Source organism: Sinocyclocheilus anshuiensis, unplaced genomic scaffold (genome assembly GCF_001515605.1).
Source record: "Sinocyclocheilus anshuiensis isolate Anshui unplaced genomic scaffold, SAMN03320099.WGS_v1.1 scaffold2088, whole genome shotgun sequence".
NCBI classification, from domain to species: Eukaryota; Metazoa; Chordata; class Actinopteri; order Cypriniformes; family Cyprinidae; genus Sinocyclocheilus; species Sinocyclocheilus anshuiensis.
In genome coordinates this window covers 206,424-223,111 of record NW_015542460.1, presented here as the reverse complement: position 1 = coordinate 223,111, position 16,688 = coordinate 206,424, and the positions used below count along the sequence as shown (strand labels likewise).

Below are 16,688 nucleotides of genomic sequence, written 5' to 3'. Positions count from 1 at the left end.
TACACACACACACACACAATGAAACCACTAGTAATATGTTACTAAGTAGTAATATAGATGTAATATGGAAATATTAATAACATTCCCTTTGTCTTTATGTGGTTTGGGTTAGGTGCATTTTTTTCCTGTTACTGTCTTTTTAGCATGTTATTGATTTTTATACAACAGTTCGTTCTGGTTCTCAAATCTGATTGGTTGAGAACCGTGAGATATTGTACTGGTATCGCTACAGGAACGCCCTTTCATGATACAAAATATATACAAAGATACAAACTTTTTAAGATTTTTTTTATTTCCCAAATTGAAAAATGTGTTGCTCGTTCAAAATTAAAGCATGAAAATTCCTAGGTACAAATTCATTCAAGAACATGCCAAAAGTCACCAAGATGAGCTCACGGTAGGTTTTAAAGTCAATCTTTATGTGCCACTGATAGTATTAATTGTTTATAGTAATCTTTTGCAATGTTCCCTCTATAATTTTATAACACTGTGAGGCTTTGGCCACTTTTTAGGTTAAAGTCGTTTTTCAATTGAGTGTGTGTGTGTGTGTGTGTGTGTGTGTGTGTGTGTGGACTGTAAAAAGTGGTAACCTGTATTTCTACTTGCTATTTCTACCTGATCTTACCCTTAAAATTTAGTTTCGTTGGTTGATTCAGTAATGTTACATCAAAAAGATTGTATTCTTTATTTGAATAAAATCAATTAATTTAGATTCTATTCACTGAGCTAATCGTAGAGTACGTTAGTTAATATAAGAAGAAACGTCTAGCTTCGCGGTCTCTCTCTCTCTCGTTTGGATGGTTTCTCTCTTATAACCTCATTATTTCTAACTGAAGCAGCACATGCCCTTGATACCAATTCTAAAAGTGACGTATGTTTAACTGTCAACTTGAGCTTTGAATCCGTGGCGGAAGGAAGTAGTTCCGCACAAAAACTGTTGTATAAACGCAATATCACTCTTGTACTCGAGCGATACCGGCTCTATATCAGCGGCTGTGATTGCCTCCGGCCTAATCCCAGCCATGCTGATATAGAGCCGGTATCGCTCTCGTACTCGAGTGATATTGCTCATATATAACACTTACAACTATTATACACTATACTATAGTTAAATGTATACATATTTATATAAATACATATCAGCTGGCATACGAACAGAAAATGTCACACGTCAGTGGTGCATGCAACACGCCACTCTCACTTAAGAGTGCGTTAAGCCAAGTGTGAGAGTGTCATATCGTGAATTTATGTTATTAAGTGTGACTGTCTGTATTCACAATATACAGCACGGCTTCAAGAGCCTTATTGCATATATAATATGGTTACTACATATTAAAAATAATACGGACACAAATTGTTTTAATATGTCACTTTAGTGAGCAAATTAATGCAATGGCGTCGATCCACTGGAAGATCTAGTCCTGATATGCAGCAGTAATAATGATTGGGTATGGGAGCTGCACAGGCATATCAAAGCTGTTAATCTAGCACAAGCACTGACAACTATCTGTTCTGTTTCATCTCATATTTAATATTATGTTTGTTTGTTTTATTTATGAATTGTTTGCTCATCTAAATGATTTGAGGAGGCACTGCTCAAACACGTTTGTTTACACACCACACTGAATGGATGCAATGCATTGATTTCACATTTAATCGTGAGGAGAACGCACAAGTGTCACATTCATCAGCCCTCAGAAACACCACTTCACAGTTGCTTTACTTCAGTCCGAGTTTTTACCTTTCACAATGACTGTCTGTACAGAGACACCTGGGACCCATTCCAGCTGAACCCGATCGGAGCCGAAAAAGAGAAGAAGAGAATATGCTTTCAGATTCTGCAGAACCTGGTGGCCGTTATTGTGGGCCTGCTCGTGTTGGTCAGCGGGGTCATGAGCAAGGTGAATTACATGCTCTTAAATATTGATGGAGGATAACAGCGACGTGTACATTCACAGGAACTCACAAACATCTGGAGCCTTCATGATTAAATACGTTCATGTCAGTTTCTGTGAGCGCACTGTTGACTTATTGAAATATATTAGTCTGTTATCAGGATATATTTTCTTCTATCGTAGTCATAGTTCAGGCATGCATATTGTTGTCAATGCTACAATTCTTAATTGATCAAAGACCAAGAATGACTTGCTGAAGACAAATAACCATTATTCACTTGATAAAGATAAAATGTAACAAAATGTGACTCTAATTTGTGTCTGGTTACTATTTATTTATTTATTTATTCAAGGTGATGTTGTTACAGTGTAATCATATAAATAATTACTGCGTAATATTAATTAACAACATGTACTTACTATAGGGTTAAGATTAAGGCTTGGGTTAGGTTAAGGGCTAGTTGCTTGTAATCATGCATAACTTACTGTCATTACTAGAGTAAGTGCATGCAACGTGTAACTACATCATATTAAAATAAAGTGTTACCTTGTTTCTTATTGCAGTTGCTGACATTGTCATGCTCACACAACACTGAAGATTCAGTGATTCACAGATGATTCTGCGTGTAGTGATCCAACGCATTAAAGGCATTTTTTGTATTGTAGGGCTCTCTGCTGGTCTTGACCACTCTGACCAGTCCAGTGTCTTTGAGAAACAACGTGGACAAACAGTTCTACACGCTGATGTTGATGTGTGTGCTAGTGATGCCAAACCTGCTGATGTTCCTGAAGTCTCTGTGGAAGTGCGTCTTCAAAAGCTACGTGGCCCCGAACACAAGGACACTGGGTATCGTGAGTTGACATGATGCAGATTAACACAGGAGAACACTGCTTTCTACAAATTTTATAGGAAAAGAATTGAATTAGTCTAACAGTTCCTAATATGTGGGTTTGTAAGTGGGTGATGAGGAATGAAAAGAGGAAAGTCACATGCAAGACATTGGCCCATGAATCAATGGACTATTGACTTAGTCTGCTCGTGCTGTTATATAACAATGATGACTTGATGGCAGAGGAGTAACTCCTGGTGTAGTTCCTGCATCTCAAACATGCATGAACCGGTGAAACGTATACCTTGAATGCAATGGAAGCCTCAGTGTGCACATGTAATGATTGTTGTTAATGCTTCTGCAGATGTGTGGGATTGAGAGTCTGGTGGCAGTCGGGACCGCGATACTGGTGCTCATTGTGATGCCTAAGCTTGATGTTCTCACAAACCTCAGCATCCCCGGAGGCATCTGCATCCTTTCAGCCGTGCTTCAGATCGCCTTCCGATTGCAGACGCAGAGCTGGATGATCCTCTACCCCATATGCTCCCTCATCCTAGTGCTCAGCGGCTACGTTCTACTGGTGGTCGACTACTACGTGAGAGAATCCTCTTTTGTCCCAGGACAAGTAGAAGGTTGTTACATATATGTAGGCATTGCGATTTTTGCATCGCTGCTGGTTTCTCTGAACTGGTGGGAGAACCCTTTTCAGGCCAGCACTAACATTCAGGAAATGCTCAGCGAACTGGACACTTTCAGAGATGCCGTTTATCTGTTCACCAGCCTCATTCGAATAGCGCTGACTTTGGGGGTGTACTTTCTGTATTACTGCCTGATTGCTGAGACTCCCATTGTATGGAATGATTTCACCAAAGCCAGTAAAGGCACAGTAGAGATAGGCCTTGGGCTGTTTTCCCTGCAGGCGTTCTGCTCTGCTGCGTGCCACTGGTTTGGAGTCGTGGCCTGCAAGATCCACGCGATGAGATTTGGTTTTGCTCTGCCTGTGTCATTAACTGGTCCAGCAACACTAATCCTGGGCATAATACTTTTCTTGACGCAAGCTGAGAGTTTGGTCCCTTCATCTGAAACTGCTAGCTTATATAGCTCCGGCAACAATTTTACAATTCATACTCCTTTCTGGCCATTTTGTCATGAACTTGAAGCTCTCAAGGATGTCAATAAAACCTCGGTTATAATGTTGGAAATTTCCTATAGTATCTGCAAAACGTCACTCAACAACCCGAACGCCATGTGGCCTTTCTCCATGCTGGCACTGGAGGGGGTCTGCATGTGGCTCGGGCTGGTCTCATGCACGTATTACGTCTGGAAAATAAAGGTACAGAGAATCGAACGCACGTCCCAACTTTTCGTACGCCGCCTGTATGAATCTGCCTTCATTGACCTCTCTATGCTGCTGAACACGAAAATGAAAGTGGTTCGTACGGCAAACAAGGAGAGGTACATATAAAACCATGATGTATTTGAAATGATACACGTAATACAGTACAAGTGCACGAATTTAGTCCAAATCTGACTGTTTCCTTTCCTTCTTTCTGTCGTGTAGTAGTAGTAACAATGAAGTGGAAAACTGTGTCATTTACCTTTGTGCAACAATGTGGCATGAAACATACGATGAGATGCTAAAAATCATGACTTCAATGTTCAGGTATTTATGATGGATGAGTATTATACATGTATTTCAGCTCAAAGCCCAGTTGGTTGAAACCCCTTTTAAGCAAAGAAATGATCACTGAGGCTTTTTTTCACCTAAGGGATTTCAAATGACCGGCTGCAGTTCTCCATTCATCTGGCTTGTTTGTTGGTTTCAGATTGGACAGATACCGAGGGGATCCAAAGGAGGAACACAAGGATTGCTTTGACTTTGAGTGCCATATTTATGTTGACGATGCCTTCATGTTAGAAAAAGACACGGAGAGAAAGCTTGTCAACTCCTATGTTTGCGACCTCATACAAGTAGTCATGGAGGTGTACAGGTAAGGCAAAGCTTGGTATATAATATATATATATATATATATATATATATATATATACATATACATTTCACAACCAACTGTAAACTAAATTTCACTGTTTTTGTAAGGGTGTTTACAAATAAGGAGCCTGATGAAGTTTCCATCATTGAAACACCATATGGTGGTCGTCTTATGATTGTCATGCCAGAGGGAAACATGCTTTACGTCCATCTTAAAGACAAACAACTGATTCGAAACAAAAAGAGATGGTCACAGGTAAATCTCAAAGTCTTATTCCTTAGCATGACAAATAATTCAGTCTTTGCCACACTGTTAATTTTGAACGTTTACCTGAACCAGACTGAGCGTGTGTGCATTTTCAGATCATGTACCTGTACTACCTGCTTGGATGGAAAGGATACAATGTCAAAAACCCTCAGAAAATAACAGTACGTTTTTTGAATTGCTGGTTAGTGTATAACATGGATTCACACAAGGTCACATCACACACCTGCAGAATAAAACTATATATAAAACTAAAACTATAATAAAACTATATACATAAAAAAGAAATATATAGGCCTATACACCCAATATATTGCACTTAAATCATTAACAGATTAGCAAAACGAAAGAAAGAAATGCGCTGAGTTTCATTCATTGTGACAACCAAAGTTCGCGGTAAGGAAACCAAGACGGCAGAAAGCGGCATCCTGCTGGTTTTCTTTATTTTGCAAAAGCTTCACAGTTTTGATTGATGTCTTGCTTCTATCTGTATGACCATAAATTACGGTCATATACAGTTTCCTCTCTTAGAAGGGAAAACAATGCAGTGATAAAAAATAGAGTTAAAGAAACATATAAAAAGTTACACTGCTCAATTTAAATAGTCCGTAGTACAGTATCCGTTCAGCGTGACCACCGCGCTGTTATCCACCTTATGTTTCACCGCGGAAGTAATCCATTTTCTGTGAATCTGCAAGACTTCCGGTTCATTAGCCGCTGTAGGGAAATAGCGAGAATAACAACAAAGTGCAGTAAACTGTAAAACTGCTCAAGAAACACCAGTTTGCAATATCAAGCAGCAAAACGAGCTGTTTTGTACAGCCAAAAATAGCTGGAAGCGGATGAGACCAGAAGCCTCGCACATAAAATATACAAAAGTCCACGCCCGATTTTATGGGAAAAATAAGGTGGATAGCTTATATGAAGGATGATGTTTTACATACATACATACATGTTTTACAGCCTATAGTTTACATAATAAATAATATTTTACCATCCAGATACGTTGCACATATGGAAACATTTGGATTTGTGCCTAATGAGAGACGTAGGCTTCAGTTTCGCTTTGAATGGAAACATTTTAAATTTTGAACATTTTCTTGAATAAATACTTACATTTCTTAAAAGTGTTGACAGTTTTTCCTTTCGTTTAAAATATTTGGCCAAAATCTGGTTATAAAAGATTATGCAGTATTGGCTATGACTAGATGCAAGATACCAGACTAAGACTCTCTTCGTGAATTTTTTTTTTTTTTTGAGTAAAGAATAATGTTGATTCTGCTCGGAGCGAAGCGATTTAATTGTTTTTTGTTTTTTTTTCATTTTTAAGCCCTGCTGAAAATCACTTTCTGTTTTTGACACTGTGTGTTCTTACAGAGACAAAACAACCCATGTCGTGCCAGTCTCATATCATTAGATGGTGAGAGTTATTTACTACCTTCTTATGACAATGACAGCAAGAGGAGGCACATATCTGATGACAACACATATATCATGGCCTTGGATGGAGACACAGACTTCCAACCCGCTGCTCTGATTCTGCTCGTGGATCGGCTGAGAATGTATGACACCGTGGGCGCAGCCTGTGGACGCATCCACCCCACAGGAATGGGTAAAACTTATCTGCGTTCAGATCAAACAACTGAACAGAAATTGTCATCTTCTGAAAAAAGCTTTACTTATAAGAAAATGTAGGATGTCAAATTGCATAACACTTACAAAAACCTGTACCTGACTTAACGGAAAAAAGAATAAGCAGTTTGGATTCTATAAAAGATAATGGCGTGCCCTTTTATATCCCTGCTAATTAAATTCTGATCAACATACAAAGTCCACTGACATAAACCATTCCTGGCAGTCACTGCAGTTTTATATTAACACCGCAGAGTAGAAAGAGCCATCGAAAAGATCAAATAACTAATCTCAACAAAACACGCAAATCAACGTTTACAATATGATAACTATCTGAAAGACATAACCTGAATATAAAAATGCTCACATGCAATATGAGCACGACACTCCACTTTTCCATTGTTCAAAACAGCGATTCTGTGTATGTGATGTTTCAGGCCCAATGGTGTGGTATCAGAAGTTCGAGTACGCAGTGGGTCACTGGCTTCAGAAGACGGCGGAGCACGTGTTTGGGTCGGTTCTGTGCAGTCCAGGCTGTTTCAGTCTGTTCAGAGGATCTGCACTGATGGACGACAACGTCCTGAAACGATACACAACCAAAGCCACACAAGCCTCTGAGTATGTACAGTATGATCAAGGTAAACCCTTCCTCAGGCTCAGAACCCCTTCCTGTTTCTGTAGCATTGGATATCTCACTAGCATGCTAACCATCCACTAGAAGTCTTGTTTATGCTTAATAAATAACTTGCAGTTTCATTATCTCATACATGTGTCTTTACTATCTTGTCATCCAATGAGACAGTATATACGAATAGTCTTTTCCTGGTATGTATGTACACTTGTCATAAATGCCTAATGCGTGAAAATGTGTCTTCTTTTGGGACTGATCTCACCCCACTGCAGTGGAATACCTGAAGAAAAAAAATGACTCGCCCGACATGTCAATGCCATGTTACCTGTATATATATAACAAAGAATAATATTTAATGTCTACACATTTGACATGGATAGAATATTTTACATCAAAATTCAGCAGCAGCTAGCATTCGTTTATTTAGAATTTCCTTCTCTGTCCCCCACTTTACTCACTTATGCACATTTAACATGGCATTTTAATCATACTGCATGTTCGTGGGAGGATCGCTTCGAAAACTCACAAGCAAACATGCATGCATTTTCCATATACGATCAGTTTTGTTTTTCAATGAGTTAAGAATAATCATTTCCCATTTCTGACACCACAACTAAACTATCTATATTACAAAATATTAGCTTTCCTTCAGACTGAAAAATGGAGCATTTAAAGTACCAAATGTGGTTTTAGATGCAAAATAAACGTTTTACTGAATAGTTAATGAAGAGAGGTGGGATAAATGTGTTTACGCAGGAATCGAAACGATTAATGTTTTTCACAGAGCATGTTACATAAAAGATTGTTTTTTCAGGTAACACAAATTAATGTGCTTCTTGCTGTAACATCTATAATTAAATGGTCTTATTTAAAGTTAAGCTAAAATGTAACTTAATCAACATGAAAAGGTTATATCAACGTTTGGGTTAGATCAAGTAGAAATAGATCCTTGAAATAACAGTTGCAAGTCAACACAGCACCTCTATTCAGTAAAGCAGATGGTTAGCGAGATGTCTATGACTTATTGCATCTGATGTTGCTGTGTAGTTGATTATCGCTGAGTCAGGTTCCTCTATGCCCCACCAGTTCACCATGTTACTCAACCGTTCACATTTAGGTGAGGACCGTTGGCTGTGCACTCTTCTCCTGCAGCAGGGCTGGCGGGTGGAGTATAACGCTGCTTCAGATGCTTTCACCAACTCACCGCAAGAGTTCAAAGAGTTTTACAACCAGAGGCGTCGATGGGGTCCTTCAACACTGGCCAACACTCTCGATCTGCTCCACAGCGGGAAAGACACGGTCAAGAGGAACACCTCCATATCCATGCTCTACATCTTATATCAGATCTTCACTGTGGCTTCCTCCATCCTGGGACCTGCCTCTGTCACCCTCATGATAGCAGGTAAATATTTAAAGACTGGGGAAAAATGTGTTATGGTGGTTCAACTGCCCTGCTGGAAAAGTCAGTTAAAACCAGCTTCTGATGGGGCTGACGTTGACCTGGTAGACCATCTGGTCAACCTGTTCAGGGCTTGTGTATTATCTAATCTGGTAGAGAACTGGTTGAGATGGTTAACCATGCCCCAAGATGCAGCTTGGTTTACCAACTTGAACTGTGTGTAGAATACATCTGTGTGAATATATAAAAGTATGAAAACTGATGTGGAGTGCAAAGTCTGCTAACTGTCTCTTTTCTTTCTCTCCTCCTTTTTAGGAGCTTTCCAATTTGTGTTTGGAATTGAAGGCACTCTTTCCATAGTAATTGCTGTTATACCTCCAACTGTTTACATGCTCATATGTTTTGTGGCCAAACCCAACTTCCAAATCACAATTGCTGCCATTCTCAGTGTCATATATGCATTCCTGATGACTGCATCCTTCTTCTCCATTATTGGTAATCATTGTTAATTATTGTTTTTTTTTGTATTTTAAATTGTGTTGAAAACATGCTTGGTGATATTCCATTTTATTGGACTTCTTATTTTAGGTGACATGGTTAAACAGGGAACATTTATAACCCCCACTGGACTCTTCCTGGTGTCTGGTGCGATCCTGTACATGGTGACAGCCATCCTTCACCCTCAAGAGTGCACTTTGATTATCTACGGTCTGATGTACTTCATCTGCATTCCCAGTGGATATCTCCTACTCACGATATATTCCCTAGTCAACATGCACATTGTATCTTGGGGCACTCGAGAATCTAACAAGGGCAAGGAGCAGAAAAAGCAAGTGGGTGTCGTGTGCAATCGCGACTGCAGAATGTGCTGTTGGGATGTGAAAATCCAAGTCACTCAGGAGACCGAAAATCTAATCCTTCAACAAATCCAGCAAGCCGTCAATCCAAACACACCTGCTACCAAGACCGAGCCAGACGAGCCGAAGGCTCAGAGCACCCATGAAGTCCAGAGCAGCTTAGATGCAAACAAACGCATCATGGACTACAACGAGGAGACGCCTCATAAGAAGGAGTCCAAAGAGAATCTCAACAAGGACTACAAGGAAAAAGACACTTGTTCTGATAGAAGGTAAAGAATATGAAAATGTATTTGGATTACATTTGCATTGCAGCAGAAACATTCTTATTTTTTCCCCAACGGTTGCTTCAAATTAATCTTACAGTGGGAGTTCCAAAAGCTGTGAGAAAAAAAACGACCCATTTAATGATGACACAGATTATGACGATGACGACGATGATGATGATGATGATGATGATTATTACAATGATTACGATACTCTGGAGCCAAAAGATGTTGTGCCTGAGAGTGGTAAGAGATGACATCTTTTCGATCCATTCCTACAGGTATCGCTCTAATTCATGATCATCTTGTCAGTACAGTGTTTTATGAACTAAATGGGTGTCTCAGATTAGTAATGGAATGAGAATCTCTGATTCAAACTGCATACACTCCTTATATGTACCCTATTCTGGGTGTAGAGTTGGTCTGTGCGTTGAATCGTTGTTTTTACGTCGTTCTTATTCAAACGGACAGACTGGGTGGAGCCCGTGAAGAAAGAGTTCCTGAAGAAACTGACGTATGCAAATCTGAAGAGAAACCTTCAGGAGCAGATCCGATACACACTGAGAAACAAGAACAAGGAGGATCTGTGCGAGGAACTGGTGTCGATTCTCACCGACACCCTGAACGAGGAGCTGAGGGATAAAGTGGGTCCCGAGGACGTGTTGAGTGTGAGTCAGCTGGAGGAACTGCAGTATGCCCTGAATGAAGCCGCCAGGCGCATCGTGAAGTCCAACCGCATCGAGAATGGAGCGCAGAGACTGGAGCGACGCGTCAAGAGGGCAATCGAAAGAACACTTGTGGCTCCACAGGTTGAGAAGCTATCTGAGGTAATGCTTTTTGGATGGCTGATGTTCTGATGAGATTTACACAAGTAGGACATGTTCCTGGATCTCCATTCCCATCAATGCATCAAACACAACACTTACCTTAACTCCAGCTAACCATAAACTACCCCCTAGCAACCAGGGCTGGGCAACTCTGGTCCAGAGTTTAGCTGCAATGAGGAGCCTGTCTGTAGCTTTCCAGTATAGGGGTGGCCAACCCCCAGTAGTACTCGTTTTGGATGTCTCCCTTATCTGACCCATCCTTTGCAGATATTGGAGTCTCTTAATGAGCTGTTGAGTTGATTCAGGGGCCTGTACCATGATAGTGGCTGAACAAACTCAGGGTTACAGGATTAGTTTTGAGTTGACAAAACCAAACCAATCTGGCTTTGTTGGTACCATGATGCTGACCATCAACTTTCTCTGTCAACTCAGGCTTTGATCCTGAGTTAATGAAGCTCGTGCACGTGAAAGCGTGACATCAGTAATGAACAGCCAATCACATGCCTTTCAACTGTGATTCACTTCTCGCAATTCACTGCCATAGATTAAAAAATTGAAAATATTAATTTAAATACATTTACACAGCAAGGTGGAAAGAGCTGTCAGTGAAAGAGGACAACTAAAAGAAAACATCTTGCCATATCAAGTGAAACTTGTGAAGTTAGTTTATATAGTTGATAATATATATATATATATAGGTATAAAGAGACTCAAATGTAGTCATGTTTAAAGCTTTATCCTTTAATTCTAAAGCTTATTTATATTCTATATTATCTGTATATAGTTATATTCATTTAAAATAAAAGATTAATCATTATTATTTTAATATGGCTTGTGTAATGGATTAAGGCTATAATAAATATATAAATCATATAGTTATCATAAATAATCATCACTAAAAGCCTGATGATTTTATCTTTAAAAATGTTTTACAATGTAGTGCCCTTTAATTTGGAGCAAGAGAAACTGGGGGAGTGGCTCTATTGCATCAGAGATGTGTCACTTTTCTTGAAGATGATTGGTCAAATTTCAGTTTGCGATCTCTAAACTAGAACATAACCATACATATTTATATATTTTGCTATTGTATTATGGAGTGACACTTTCATAAACTTTTCTATACCCCTCTGATTATATAATGGTAAATATTACAATATCATAGCACAACAACAGTGATCAGCAATAATGATAAGCCTAATACTCACAATACAAATAATAAGGTCATATAGATCATAACACAGTCTCGGAGGTAAGAAGTGGATTATCCTTCACCTGAAATGTTTGTCTTTTCATCCTGAAATGCGAGGCAAATGTTGGATCACAATAATTAGGAACCACAGTTTCCACAAATCCCTTCACTCGATTGGGATGTTCTCTTTTATTCTGGAGGGCAAGGGCAGTGACTGTAACATCGAGCGTATTTTGCAGTATTAAACACGTATTTATACCGATTTCATCAGGCTCCGAAAATTCTTCAAAAAGAACACAAAGAATGGCCTTCCATAGTTGCAACTCTTACATCATCAGAAGAGTGTTCAACGCACCACCGTTTCCGTTTAAAAAACATTTAGCACCGTTTTGTCGGGGCTGAACGCAGGCCTGGCTAGCCAGCTAATCCAGCTTCATGGTACAGGCCCCAGGTGTGTTTGATTAGGAGTTGAAAAATGTTTAGAGTTGGGGTGCCTCCAGGAATAGGGTTGGGAAACAGTTTTAATAACCCTGAAGACCTTGATTAGCTTGTTTTACTATGATTGGACCTAAACTCTACAGTTGCCAACCCTGCCCTAACGCCAACCCTGCACCTAAAATCTGATTGCTTAGTAGGAACCTTATTCCAGGAACAGCAAGGAAGTTGATCCAAGAACATGTCCAAACTCGTCAAATCACGCTAAGTAATTTCAGAGGTATTCGATGTTAGCGTTATACCAGCCTCATGTTGATGGCTAGGGGCTAAGGCTAAGGTTAGGGCCTGGAACACCAATCGTAACCACCAGTTATGAGTAGGAATTGCTTAGGAATTGGTTTTGGTGTATAAACTTAGGTTGGCTTTAACTGGTTGGCAGGAATACTGTTCCAAGATCAACTATAATCAAAAATAATGTAGATTTACTTGGGTTAATCATGTTGTGAAAAGCTTCAGTAGATTATAAACGGATAAGTAATGTATTTGGCTAAATTAACTGACCGACTGCACCCAAACTGTAAAGTCTTTTATATGTTTCCCTATTATACCAGGATGAACATGATTTCTGGAAGAAACTGATAGAGCGTTATCTACTACCCATACAAGATGACAAAGCTCATCTCGAGGAAGTGACACGGGAGCTCAAGTCTCTACGGAACAAGGTAAGGTTGACAAATGAAAAAGTTCATCTGTCCAGGCCTGTAACTTCATTTACTAAATGAGAACTATTCTCTCTCGTTTTGCAGGCAGTGTTTTTGTACTTCATAATTAACGTCCTCTGGGTTGTAGCAACGTTCTTCCTTCAGGCCATTGGCACTGATGTTCTGAGCATCAATATTCCAAAGTACTATCCTAACGGAACTTTGGCACCAGACCCCTTGAGGGTGGAGCCTTTGAGTTTGATGTTTCTGCTGTCTTTCGCCGTTCTGCTCATCATTCAGTTCTTGGCTATGCTTTACCACAGGTAAAGTACTCACATCACGTACTGCCACATTGGTACCTGAATAATCGATCTACTTTTATATACATATATATGTACAAACACACACTCACATGTATGGAACTTGATTATTTGATACGTGAATCCCTGTTATTTCCCATTACAGAGTATACACCCTCATCCATGTGGTATCGTACAGAGGCACAGAGAAAGACTACAAAGAAAAAGATGAGGTGAGTAACTGCTCTTTGGTGCTGCATGCCATTTAGCCATGATTCAGCCTGTACATCAAGTGTTTTCCTTCTAAAAAGCTGACTGCAAAACATGGATTACTATTGTTTTTACAATATAATGACAATTTGTTCATTGCAGGAGGATGAAGATGAGGGATTGGTCCTGGGGAATCCCATTAATCTCACCATCACTGCTGACGACTTATGAAACTGTTGCAAAACGTTGATTCGTTCACTCTTAGTTACTGAACTTACAGTTGAAATGAATGATTTCTCATACATGAAAAAAATAAAATAAAAATGAAGCCAGATTACCACACCACACCAACTGAAACTGCGATTTGTTTACTGATGTTTGCACTGAGTAACATTCACGTTTTTCTATGTATTCTTTTAACAATGTTTGATCACTTGCAAGTTAGTTTATATTTAAAATGTGTTAATGTATTTGTTTGTCAAATATTAAATGTTCTGTAAAAAATTGGTCTGGACAAGTCTGTGTTTCTGTGGAAAGCACATTTCATTCATAGCTGGATGAAAGTCCTGTCATCATTCATTCACCCGTGTTTTTCCAAAGCTCTGTGGCTTTACTCCATGGAACACAATTTATTTTAAGAATATCCTGGCTTTTTTCCACATGAATTGAATTATCTCCATTATGACAACAACATACAAGTTATATATGTCTTCTGGTGTCTTTTGATAGCTTTGTGTGAAGAACAAAATGATAGATAGACAGACAGACATATTAATAGATAGACAGACAGACATATTAATAGATAGACAGACAGACAGACAGACAAGATAGAGAGATGATAGATTAATAGATAGGCAAGATAGAGAGATGATAGACAGACATATTAATAGATAGACAGACAGACAAGATAGATAGAGAGATGATAGACAGACAGACAAGATAGAGATGATAGATAGACAGACATTAATAGATAGACAGACAGACAAGATAGATAGAGAGATGATAGACAGACAGACAAGATAGAGATGATAGATAGACAGACATTAATAGATAGACAGACAGACAAGATAGATAGAGAGATGATAGACAGACAGACAAGATAGAGATGATAGATAGACAGACATTAATAGATAGACAGACAGACAAGATAGATAGAGAGATGATAGATAGACAGACAGACAGACAGACATAGATAGATAGACAGACAAGATAGACAGACAGACAGACAGATTCAAAAAAGCAAAGGCATAATAACATTTTTTTTTATTTTCTCCATATTCATTTTGAACATACACACTGATCGCATTATGTATGGAAATAAATTAATCAAATATTTCTGCATTACTTACAAACTCTAACCTTCGAGGCTGTGTTGTAAGGCTTGAAATGTTATATGTGTAACAGAGAAAAATAGCATAAAACCAATCATCTATGTATATGAATGATTATTTATTGTGTTAGAACAGATCAGATGTTGCAATACAGATTCGTGGGTCTCCTCCAAAGCATGACCGTGACCGCTGTGCACATTCATCACTTGGCCATCTTCTTCTCCATGCTGAGGAGCACAACGACAAGCAGATCATGTGTTAATACGGGAGCACACTGCAGTCTAACAGAACCAGACTACGCATCTCGAAATGGGCTAGCTGCATGTTTACGGTAAACATGAGATACTATTAGAAATCAGAAGTGTCATACTTGTATTTGATAAGTCTGCTGCCCTGAACGAGCTGAGCCGCTTCATTGGTGAAGTGGCAGGCGAACAGAAGAGACAGACATATTAATAGATAGACAGACAGACAGACAGACAAGATAGAGAGATGATAGATTAATAGATAGGCAAGATAGAGAGATGATAGACAGACATATTAATAGATAGACAGACAGACAAGATAGATAGAGAGATGATAGATAGACAGACAGACAAGATAGAGATGATAGATAGACAGACATTAATAGATAGACAGACAAGATAGATAGAGAGATGATAGATAGACAGACAAGATAGAGAGATGATAGATAGACAGACAGACAGACAGACATAGATAGATAGACAGACAAGATAGACAGACAGACAGACAGATTCAAAAAAGCAAAGGCATAATAACATTTTTTTTTATTTTCTCCATATTCATTTTGAACATACACACTGATCGCATTATGTATGGAAATAAATTAATCAAATATTTCTGCATTACTTACAAACTCTAACCTTCGAGGCTGTGTTGTAAGGCTTGAAATGTTATATGTGTAACAGAGAAAAATAGCATAAAACCAATCATCTATGTATATGAATGATTATTTATTGTGTTAGAACAGATCAGATGTTGCAATACAGATTCGTGGGTCTCCTCCAAAGCATGACCGTGACCGCTGTGCACATTCATCACTTGGCCATCTTCTTCTCCATGCTGAGGAGCACAACGACAAGCAGATCATGTGTTAATACGGGAGCACACTGCAGTCTAACAGAACCAGACTACGCATCTCGAAATGGGCTAGCTGCATGTTTACGGTAAACATGAGATACTATTAGAAATCAGAAGTGTCATACTTGTATTTGATAAGTCTGCTGCCCTGAACGAGCTGAGCCGCTTCATTGGTGAAGTGGCAGGCGAACAGAAGCCAGTTTCTGGGCTGGACCTTGTACGCGAAGCGCATGAACAGCAGCGAGTAGCAGGTGAGAGCTGTTAAAACAAGAGTGAAAACACCTCCTTTGACCTCACAGTATGCGTCTGTTGCACAAGCTGTTGTTTGTTTTGTCACGTACCGAAGGTCATTCTGCCGCTGATGATCTCTGGACTCTTCTTCATGTCGCTGATGGCGGCGATGGGCAGGCCCCAGTTTGCCACCGGGCCCCAGAAGTGCTGGAATAACATGACAAACCACTGCTGTAACCGCCGGGACACAGGCACCATTAGATCTCATTTCACTCGTGATGAACTTACTGTGCTGAGGTGAAGATCCCACGGGAAGAGCCGATCCATCATGAAAGGAGACCAGCATTAATGATAGTTACAACAAGCACTTTCTTAATAACACGTGCTAGGCTATATCAGATCGTTAATATACAATATCAAGTGTCTGCTCTTTCAAAATGAACACTCACAAAGACAAAACAAAAAGTTACTGTAACATTTCTACTTAATGTATAATGATTGTAAAATGTGAAATGTTTATGAGCGCCACAGCTCGCGGGTAAAACAGGCTGGCAGCGGTACTGCAGCTCGTGTCCTTCAGCAGGTTCTGCGGTTATTAT

The 16,688-nt window shown here is 39.3% G+C and overlaps 2 protein-coding genes and 1 long non-coding RNA gene across 4 annotated transcripts in view; 1 reads left to right on the top strand and 2 right to left on the bottom strand.

Moving 5' to 3' along the window:
• The window catches only part of chs1 (chitin synthase 1), a 15,649-nt gene extending 1,493 nt beyond the window's left edge, over window positions 1–14,156 (top strand). The window contains exons 2-19 of the mRNA XM_016493296.1: window positions 1,766–1,901; window positions 2,562–2,747; window positions 3,090–4,180; window positions 4,287–4,388; window positions 4,552–4,716; window positions 4,824–4,971; window positions 5,079–5,144; window positions 6,358–6,592; window positions 7,050–7,250; window positions 8,361–8,645; window positions 8,958–9,137; window positions 9,231–9,771; window positions 9,866–10,011; window positions 10,237–10,592; window positions 12,828–12,938; window positions 13,023–13,240; window positions 13,383–13,449; window positions 13,589–14,156. Of these exons, the coding sequence (XP_016348782.1) occupies window positions 1,766–1,901; window positions 2,562–2,747; window positions 3,090–4,180; window positions 4,287–4,388; window positions 4,552–4,716; window positions 4,824–4,971; window positions 5,079–5,144; window positions 6,358–6,592; window positions 7,050–7,250; window positions 8,361–8,645; window positions 8,958–9,137; window positions 9,231–9,771; window positions 9,866–10,011; window positions 10,237–10,592; window positions 12,828–12,938; window positions 13,023–13,240; window positions 13,383–13,449; window positions 13,589–13,657 (4,303 nt within the window). The 3' untranslated portion in view covers window positions 13,658–14,156. The remainder of the gene's footprint in view (window positions 1–1,765; window positions 1,902–2,561; window positions 2,748–3,089; window positions 4,181–4,286; window positions 4,389–4,551; window positions 4,717–4,823; window positions 4,972–5,078; window positions 5,145–6,357; window positions 6,593–7,049; window positions 7,251–8,360; window positions 8,646–8,957; window positions 9,138–9,230; window positions 9,772–9,865; window positions 10,012–10,236; window positions 10,593–12,827; window positions 12,939–13,022; window positions 13,241–13,382; window positions 13,450–13,588) is intronic.
• Window positions 14,157–14,717: 561 nt separating this feature from the next.
• On the bottom strand, window positions 14,718–15,209 carry LOC107693784 (uncharacterized). Its single transcript, XR_001634789.1, has 2 exons — window positions 15,128–15,209; window positions 14,718–14,984 (listed from the first exon to the last, which is right to left on the bottom strand). It is a non-coding gene; the product is annotated as an uncharacterized LOC107693784 (long non-coding RNA).
• Window positions 15,210–15,573: 364 nt separating this feature from the next.
• Window positions 15,574–16,688, bottom strand: part of LOC107693783 (mitochondrial pyruvate carrier 1-like) — a 1,434-nt gene continuing 319 nt past the window's right edge. The window contains exons 1-4 of one of the 2 annotated variants that reach the window (XM_016493295.1): window positions 16,378–16,519; window positions 16,200–16,296; window positions 15,984–16,116; window positions 15,574–15,840 (exon numbers count right to left, since the gene is read on the bottom strand). In XM_016493295.1, coding sequence (XP_016348781.1) covers window positions 15,816–15,840; window positions 15,984–16,116; window positions 16,200–16,296; window positions 16,378–16,419 — 297 coding nt within the window. In that variant the 5' untranslated portion in view covers window positions 16,420–16,519 and the 3' untranslated portion in view covers window positions 15,574–15,815. Of the gene's footprint in view, window positions 15,841–15,983; window positions 16,117–16,199; window positions 16,297–16,377; window positions 16,520–16,688 lie in introns of those variants that run through there. The other variant, XM_016493293.1, reaches the window with a different exon arrangement.